The 9,310-nt window shown below is 41.3% G+C and overlaps 1 protein-coding gene across 2 annotated transcripts in view; it reads left to right on the plus strand.

The window, feature by feature from the left end:
* Nucleotides 1-9,105, plus strand: part of anos1 (anosmin 1) — a 40,277-nt gene extending 31,172 nt beyond the window's left edge. The window contains exons 9-14 of one of the 2 annotated variants that reach the window (XM_020596494.1): nucleotides 278-424; nucleotides 3,284-3,372; nucleotides 4,435-4,606; nucleotides 5,447-5,667; nucleotides 6,338-6,479; nucleotides 7,970-9,105. In XM_020596494.1, coding sequence (XP_020452150.1) covers nucleotides 278-424; nucleotides 3,284-3,372; nucleotides 4,435-4,606; nucleotides 5,447-5,667; nucleotides 6,338-6,479; nucleotides 7,970-8,028 — 830 coding nt within the window. In that variant the 3' untranslated portion in view covers nucleotides 8,029-9,105. The remainder of the gene's footprint in view (nucleotides 1-277; nucleotides 425-3,283; nucleotides 3,373-4,434; nucleotides 4,607-5,446; nucleotides 5,668-6,337; nucleotides 6,480-7,969) is intronic. The other variant, XM_020596495.1, reaches the window with a different exon arrangement.
* Nucleotides 9,106-9,310: the final 205 nt, after the last annotated feature.

Consider the following 9,310-nt stretch of genomic DNA (forward strand, 5'->3'; position numbering starts at 1 on the left):
TCCAGGATGTTTAGGAAGCATAGACCAAACCTATGAGTGTGTCCATTTTAGCCATATATGGCTCTAAGAGGGAATTGAACCTCTAATCGTGGCAGTTCTAGTACTTTGTGTACCCATCAAATTACACCACACTTATGCATGAAGAATGTGTTGTAACTGCTGTGATTTCACAAATAATTGTGTGTTTCTGTTACCATGCTGCAGAGTTTGCCACAAATCAGTCAGTCACTGTTGTGTCTTAGCTACGGCAGCAAACACTTCTCCCTTCTTTTCCCAGTAAAATCAGTGCTCAAGTCAAAGAAGGATGATATATCCTCTCTTGGTTCCACCCTGCCCAAACGCCCTGCTGGTCCTCTAGAGGTAGGCACACCCTTCTACCAGGATGGCCAGTTGCAAGTCCGTGTCTACTGGAAGCACCGGGGAGGTATGTGCTCTAATGTATTGATTTATAGCTTTGTTAAAATCTAATTATCACCCCATTATGGCCATCAATCACTCTGACTTATCTACTCCAAAATAAAGTGTTATGACTGGGTCTCGGTTACTCAAACAGTGGAAAGCTCCTTTTATAAATGTGCTGCAAATTAAATCAATGAAACAATGTGTCTTTGTTAAAGCTGGGTGATGTGAATGGTAGGCAAGTTGGTGTAAACCTGCACATGGACTGCCAACATGAGCCGCCATTCAGTAAAGGAAAATGAACACAGAGCTGGAGTCATATGATCGGATTTATTGACAGCTGTATTAAATACATTCTTGCTCTTGCATTTTCACTGAAGCGACCCATTTTGTTTTACAAGACCCAATGTCATAGGAAACAGAAACAGTCGCAAATTGCAGCACAAGGGGTTAAAGCCTATCTGAATGCCTGTCCTAGGAGCATCCATTCCCCATCCCTTCTGTTAATAGCAGAGTGGAAATATGGAAACCTTGAAATCCATGCTCTCAGGGTAACCTGTCAAGTCCCATTCACTGGTCTATGTTATGCTACTAATATATGTCATCACCCAAGCCAAACTCCACATCTGAGAGTCAAGAATGCAAACCCTGGCTGCAGGAGAGGACTGGTGAGACACCAACTGCTGAATCAGTGAGAGAGAGAGGGAAGATAGAGTTGGCCCAGGACTGTTAGCAAGGTTAGCCTGGACTCAGAGAGCCTAATGATGCTGATGAGGATCAAGCACAGCTGTGGAATCATATAGTGAACACTGGTCCAACTTCTTTTTCCATCTTTTGTTTTGTAATTCTGGTCGGCGGTGTGTGCCACTGCCACTCATTAGTTTGAAGGATGACTCTGACTTTAACTCCGACAACACCACTGTGAAAATGAAAGGAAAACCCGACATACAATAAAGTGAAAAGTATAGTAAAAGTAAAGTGAGATCTGGTGTCTGCAAAGTCCGTAGCATATGATTCAAGTCATTTTCACCATTCAGTGACCCCTCATGCTGTATGGATGGGGGGCACGGTCATCCCATAAGAGACCACTCATTTATTCAGGATTTTCCTCTGTACTGCACTGTACAGATGGTCTGGAGAGCTACAGCCTCTGGACATCTGGTTTGTGTGACAGAGAAAGGAGACAGGTTAAGTGAACCATGATTAAACTTTCAGTCATTGTCTCTGTAATCCAAATCAGTCTCTGGATTGTCTCCAGCAGACAAAAGAGAACCTCACTGTACACCAGCTCAGACGATATATCGCTGTCTGCTCCACACACAGACAATAGCCAGCAGTCCGACAGTGGCGGCACTTCTGAGGCCCGCTTCCAGTCATGATTTATCGAACACTGCTGAGGTTCTGTTCTCTACCTGATTTCCATGTTTCATGTCTTGTTCTACACACCACTCCCCCTCTCCGTCAGACTCGGCTAAGCATATCTTGTTTATTTTTTCCCCATTTCCCGTTTCCCTGTAATCCCTCTCTTCTGCTTCCAAAGAGCTCAGGGGCTCCGATTGCCAGATTTGTGTCTAAGCGTTCAAAGGACCCCTTTTATCTTGCTACTACAATCCAGACTCCCGCAAGTGTCGAACACAGCATAACTCAATTATTAATCTTAGACATATTTCACATATCCAGGCTACACAGTTGAATGAATAATAAATTTAGTAACATAAGATGAAGGTAATGGGGCTGATGAACTGCAGGAGCTACCATATAGAAACGAAGCAAATGCTGCTGCTGGAGTCTGCAGCTGAGAGAGGGTGTCCCAGCATGACTGCTACTCCACTGATGAGAATGCAAAACCTTAGAGCTGACACTGAAAAGTTTGGTTTGGGAATTGAGCCTTTAGCAAACAAAGCCTAATGCAAAGATAAAGAAGGGAGTGCTTTCAAGTTTTCACAGATATAAAGTTATCATGATCACCAGTAATGGAAACGGTGATATCAGATCTCAGATAGGGCGTGTTGTACTCTGTGAGATACCCATCAGTTAATCATTTCACCCTGTCAGATTGCCTTCTGATATCACATTAATGTTCAGTGGATAGAGTCTTTAGAATATAATTAGGTATATTTACTCGAATACTGCACTGAGGTAGTAAAATCTACTTTATACTTCTGCCCCACTATATTTTAGAGGAAGAGGGACACAACCCCACTACATTTGTTTAACCCCTGTACTTAAAGCCTTATATCATTCATCTTTCAGTTTTTGTATTCAGCAAAAGCTTAAGATGCTTGAAAAAGGCTGTCTCACTCTCACACTGGTCACTTCCAGGTCACGCCATTTGTGTCTGGTGAAAAAAAAATAAAATGGAATGTGATTGCTTGTTTTGTTTTAAATATCAGAAAGTTGTTAGAGGACAAGGCTGGACATTTTCTATATTAACATTATTTTCAACACTCATACAGAGACTAAGACCAACAATGATCTGTCTCTAATCAGGATTAATGTTTGTCAATGTATCAGAACTGGGTTAGCTTATTTGCCTTTGCCATAGACCTCCACTGATCTTCAAAACAAATAAAGAATACATCAGGGAACCACACTGCTGCAGTTAGCAACATATTTCCTTATTACGAAACACAAGACCCTAATACAGCTGCTATAAAATGTTATGGTCGTTCAGTGCCTTTGGGGCAATTTTTTCTTTTTTAAATATCAGGGTCAGGTGGTTTGTAATGAGGAAAGATGTCAACCAGTGCAGCGATATGTTTCTCTGATGTGTTTTTCATTGTTTTTAAGCAACAGTGGAGGTTTATGGCACAGTCTAAGATCCTAGTACCGAGCTGTATTTTTGTTGTGCGACATGGACTTTGATTTTTCATCCTCATTTCAGATCCCACAGTGAGTCGCTATCATGTCCAGTGGATGCCAGAGTATTGCAGCCACAACGAGACCCGAGGACCAGAGAAATCAGTCACACAGGTTCGTCCCCAGCAACGCACCTTAAAACTGAAGATTGGCCCCTCAGAACTGTGACTTGAGCAGTGTCCGGCTGTGCAAAGTATGTACCTAAGCTTTTGTCTGATGCTTACAAAGGAGAGCTCATCTAAAGAAAACATCTCCACTGAGTGAACCTGAAACCCTGTTTTGTTCGATTTGCACTGGCTGTTGTTTTGACTATTATGAGTCAGTCTTTTGGGGAGGCAGGTGGTGTGTTTCCCAGAAAGGGAGATTATTCACCTCTGATGGCCCCGGCCATGCTTCTGTATGGGGCTTTCTTTTAGGTTGCAGTGGGGTCTGTGTCGGGGTTGAGAGAGTGTGGGGGTGGGGGGGTTATCTGTTTGGGTTCAGGCTGATACAGGATGGCAGAAGCCTGGTAAACAATACATTCTTTGGGGAGCACTGCTCTGGTTGCTTGGAAATATAAATCCATTTTCTGTAGATCACCAGGAAGGGTTGCAGGCTTGTTCTTTTATGTGAGCACAATGCCTCATTCACTTTTAATCAAAGCTGTTTTATATCAGACACACATTCTTTCTCAAGGGACCGCCTAATAATGCAGAACCTTTTTATTATAAAAGCAAAATCTGAATTTAGTAGTCAGCATGACTTTTGTTTTCTCAAAAATGATATCAGAAAAGTTGGGGTTTTTTTGTTAAGTTCAACAGATAATTAAAGATTGAAGTGAGTGTAAAGAGAAGAATTCATTAGCTTGGAATTAGAGGCCATTTTCTTTTCAAATTACATATGAATTCATTTTGGATGTTTCTTTGTAATTAAGCTCTTCTTGTGTTTATGTTACTACTTCAATTCAGAAGCTATAAAAACCTATTTATATTGCAGCTTGAATAGGGGAGCAGTGGTCTAACCCCTACCATATGAGTGTTCAAAGTGGTCCTATAATGTGGGGCATGTTTCTGAGGCCTGAGTGGGAATGCGATCTGCCCCAGCGCTGTGTATTTAATTATCTCTGAAGCTCCATGGGACCTGACCTAGGTGACATGTCAAAGTCATCAGGGCTGAATAATGTGTTTCTTGGCTCAGGAGAACTACATTAACCTCCCGGGCCTGCTGTTCTCCTGCAAGTACAAAGTCACTGTTCACATGCTGAAATCCAAGAGACGCTCCAAGGATGAGAGCACCACCTTCCTTACCCCATCCTGTGCCACCATCCGGAGCAAGACTCATAAATACATCCCCTGCCCAGGTGAGGGAGGTGAGTATTCAGTGGTTTGACACTGTAAAACTGATCCACACTGGTAATAATCACACACATTTATATTATAATGATGACAATGGACAAAATGTATATGTAGGTGAAAGAACAGATCAACATCGTAGAAGAATAGACGTCTTCCCAAGAATTAGATGAGATGATAGATAGTACTCTCATGTCTTTATGGTAATGGCGGTCTGTGTGCTAAACTAAGCTGCTACAGATTGGAAATGGGAAACAGGTAGCCTAGCCCCAGCGCATGTTCTACGTACATAAACTCGAGTCTCAGAGATAATCTTCTGTGAACATGCGAAACTGAGACTTTCCAAACTGTCGTTTCATAACACTCACCCAAACTCTGAAGGTATTTCCTGAATCCTCGTAGACTCTTCTAATGATGTGGAATCAAAAATAATCTGGTCCCTTCCAGGAAAAACATTGTTTTAATCAGTTTCTCAGGTCATACAGTTTCTTTTCGGTTAAGCAAAGATGGTGACAGGACATGATGTCACCTCTCTCTATTTTTTGTGAAAGTTGAGCATGAATGTGTTATTGAAACCTATATTATTATTATTGAATGTATTATTGAAAATCAAGTGAAATTATTTTTGAAATTGTATAAATAATCCATTCATGAAGTGGAGACTGGGTGGAGACTCCAGCATGTCACAGTCTTTGTGCTAATTGAAGCATCTTTGCTCCAGCTAAGTATTTAGTGTACACATATAACAGTAGCATCATCCTTCTCATCCAGGTCTCAGTAAGAAAGCAACAAAAGCATATTTCCCAAATATTGTGCCAATATTATGAACATGACTAATGCCACCTTTTTTCTAACAGTTCCAAGTCATCCAAAGGTTTTGGCTAAGCCAGAGAACCTGACGGCTTCTTTCTCCATCAACGAGGGAAACATCACGGGAAACTTCCTGTGGCGCGTGTCCAGGGTTGCTCCCCATCAGCGAATCACAGGCTTCCAGGTCACCTGGGCCGAGATCACCACTGAGAGCCGGCAAAACAGCCTGCCCAACAGTATCATCTCCCAGTCCCAGATCCTGCCTCCAGTAAGCGTCCTGATCAAAACAGGACTTTTTCTGGTCTTGCTTCCTTTTTAGTAACACAGTAAAGGCTGTTTTTAAATGATGCAGATTTTGGGCAAATCCGTCATATAGTGTCCCTTTCAATAGTGCAGTATGTTCTATCTGTGGCATTTCATTTTGGCATCTTTCAGAGGTGAGGGTGATTTAGGGATGACACTGCTATGGACTCTTTGCATGAATCTTGTGATAAGCTGAGGTGTACAGACAGAGCCAGGGGTTGATCCGAGGAAGTGTTGTGTCCTGCTGGAAGTTCTCCTCCTCTGCCTTTTCATCTGCCTTCACATCTTCCTCTTTCATCCTCCGTGAGAGCTTTGACAAAGCTGCTCTTTGACATAATCTGCTCCATCAACAACACGTTCCGCCTATCTGCACCTCCCAGCCTCTGGAGCTCATCTATAAATAAAACCACCCACCGCACATTTTATCAAGCTGGCAGCAAAAAAAGAGAGACAGCAAGCCTTATGAAAACAGAGTCTTTGTTTTTGTCTGTGGCTTGGGCAAAGACAGCTATGCAGCTGATACTCCCCTGGATTACAGCCCATTCAAATTCAAGTCCTGTCAAATTCAAGGGCCCCTTTCTGTTGTATTTCATCTGACTGCATGTCTTATGCTGCTCTCTTCTTTCACTTGGCAGGATCATAACTTACTTGTAGTGTCCAACCTACGGCCATCCACCTACTACAGACTGGAGGTGCAAGTCATAACAACTGGAGGAGAAGGTCCTGCCACTGTAAAGACTTTCCAGACCCCGAACATATTACCAGTCATTCAACATCGTAAGTACTGTCAGCTGTTGCTATGTCAGAGAACTCAAGGAATTTATGAGTTGCGCTTTAGTTCGGTTTAAGTGATAATCTGTCAAATACATTTTTTCTATTTTGATCTTTGATATTTTTTTTCCTTGAAACAATAGTTTGACATTTTATTTAACTTGCTTGTTCACTTTATGGCAATAGTTAGATGAGAAGATTGCTACCACTCTTAACATCTGTGCAATAAATGTAAGGCTACAGACAGCAGCCAGTTAGCTTAGCTTAGCACAAAGACTAGAAACAAGGGGAAATAGTTAGCCTGGCTGTGTCAAACAACAACGCAATCTACCTACAAGCACTGCAAAGCTCTCTGGCTGGTGTTGATTAGTGAGCTCATTAGCCATGAAACTAATAAATGCATTTCCTCAAATGTCAAACTATTCCTTTAAGTATGATCAATATATATTTTAATATCAACAATGAATCTCAAGGTGATTAACCCACAGACACTTACAGCAGCTGCTCTTTTAGCCCACTTTACAGTTTTGGGTCACCCTCACCTCTCTTATTGGTGCTGTTTCCAGATACAGCAGGCAGCTGTTTTCAGGCCTTCCACCCATAAACTGGTGTAGAACAAAACAAAGCTACAGTAAAAAGAGAGTGAATATTGCTCCCATATAAATTTCAGTAAGGAGGGATCAAATGAAAATGACAATAACTTTATTGAAGTTATAGACTCCTGCTATGTGAAGCGTCTTCATTAAGTGTAGGCCCACACGAAGTTAGGAGATAAGATAAGTTGGTGATGGTTTTGTAGAGAAGCTGACAGGTAGTTGGAGGAGGCCTTGGACTGTGACCCTGGACATCATGGAGGTTGTGGTGGTTTTGGGGAGGAGATAGGTTGTGTAATCTTAGGTCTGAAAGACCAACAGGCAGAACTGTGACTATATTTAAAGAACGGCAGCCAGTGACTGATTGGCTCGAGAAAGATATGGTGATGTCAGCACTGAAGGTGGAGGGAGATTTGACAGCATGGGAATGCAGATGACGGAGAGAAATTGATTCGAAATAAACAACCCATGTCAACCCACTGCGGAACAAGCCGAATGTGAAGGAAGAGATCTTCCTTACTGAACTTCTTCCTAAGCTTCATTAAAAACTACAGGTGCTTTGTATCTGTTGGATGTATAGGCAACTATTTGCTGATGAGTTCACCATATCAACTATATAAGGTGATAATATGCCAACCTTGTGTTTACAGCATGTTCCTGCTGCACACAAAAAATATGCAGTACTAAGAAAAGATGCTGTGCTTTTGCCACATTATTTTATGTTACGCAGCATCATTTTTAAAGAAAAGACACTTAATACTGGGTGTTTAGCTCAGCAGAAGGAGAGGATATAAAATGTATTCATGACCTAGATAACTGGTTAAAAACTGTTTGGCATCTGCAACAGTACAGTGTTAAATTGTTACTAAGATGTTCAGCTTCTAAGTGGTATCTGTTTTGTAGGACCCAGGCTCCGGCAGCACCACTCTCATCACCAGAAGCCATTAGTAGAGAGACACTGAGCCGTATGTCGAGGCAAACCCAACGGGGAGAAGTACCAGCGGATCTCTGCTCCTGCCTGTCAGAGAAGAAATGTGTGGAACCAAACAGAAACACAGTGCACCAGACCATGAACTGACCCCCCGGCTCGTCAAACATGGGTCCATCTTCTCCAGGCTCCACGACACATCAGCTGTTCCTTCTTAACCGCTCTCTCCAGACTGACACATGGCACCAGATGGGTTGATTTCTACAGTGAAATTTAAGCTGCAAGGTTTCATATTCTGCATTGATTAGTTCAAAGTTCACCAACTCACCCAGACTCATAAAGAAGCTGTGGAATTCCAGGTAAAAGTAAGATCCAAGAACCGCTAAAGTTATTACTGAAGATGGCTGAACATGGATGGGAGGAAATGCCAGAACTGTAAAACAATTGTGTATCCATGAAGAAGAAAAGTAGAAATTCATCTATTTATTTTGTGTTACCCTTTCAAGTGGCGCTTAGGCATACATACATATTAGTCAGTACAGATGGATAATGTAATTAAAGTCATTGTTGTCTAACTCTGAATATTTCACATAGTATGTTGCATGTAGTACATTTGATTTTTGAACTGTAAATGAATTACTTGCTTCAAATTGAAAGATTGTGATGGTTTGGCATGACAACTGTTAGCAATCTGTTGGCATGAGCTAATGTCTGTGTTACCTCTTTTCAATATTTTTCAATATATTTCATTAACAGATTAACAAAGAATTATATCGGGAATAATGTAATGTTTATTAATGAAATTATTATGTGTGAAAATGATGAATTGTACATGTTCTTGGCTGTAGAAATATTTGTCGTGGAACAGTCAGTGAATGTCTATATTTATTTATGTGTGTATTACAAACCTTTGGTTTGGATGTGTGTGAATGTGTATGTTTTGTGTGTTTTAGTTTCAAATTTTTTTGAACCAGCAAAAAGAAAAAAAAATCTTGTAAAGACATTTTGTAAAAATGGAATTGTAAATACAGTCTTATGTTACATGTTATTTTTCCATGGTAGAAACTGTACAAACTGCTAAGTAATAAAACAATCTGTAACCACTTCCCTTTGCTGTTTGTTTAACTGAAGCTGCTGTGTACAGTAAATAGATGATTCTCCTCCCAGTGCGCAACTGTTTGGCAATTACTGTTGTTTAGTTTGGCTGTAAAATCCAAGGTGGCAGAGTCTGTGTACAGCGTATTCGCTGATCAGCCTAGGAGCCTGAGACACGTGCTCTGCAAGTCCAAATAAACAGGTCATCTAGTCCAGCAGCC

This window comes from Monopterus albus, unplaced genomic scaffold (assembly GCF_001952655.1).
Source record: "Monopterus albus unplaced genomic scaffold, M_albus_1.0 scaffold30.1, whole genome shotgun sequence".
NCBI lineage: Eukaryota > Metazoa > Chordata > Actinopteri > Synbranchiformes > Synbranchidae > Monopterus > Monopterus albus.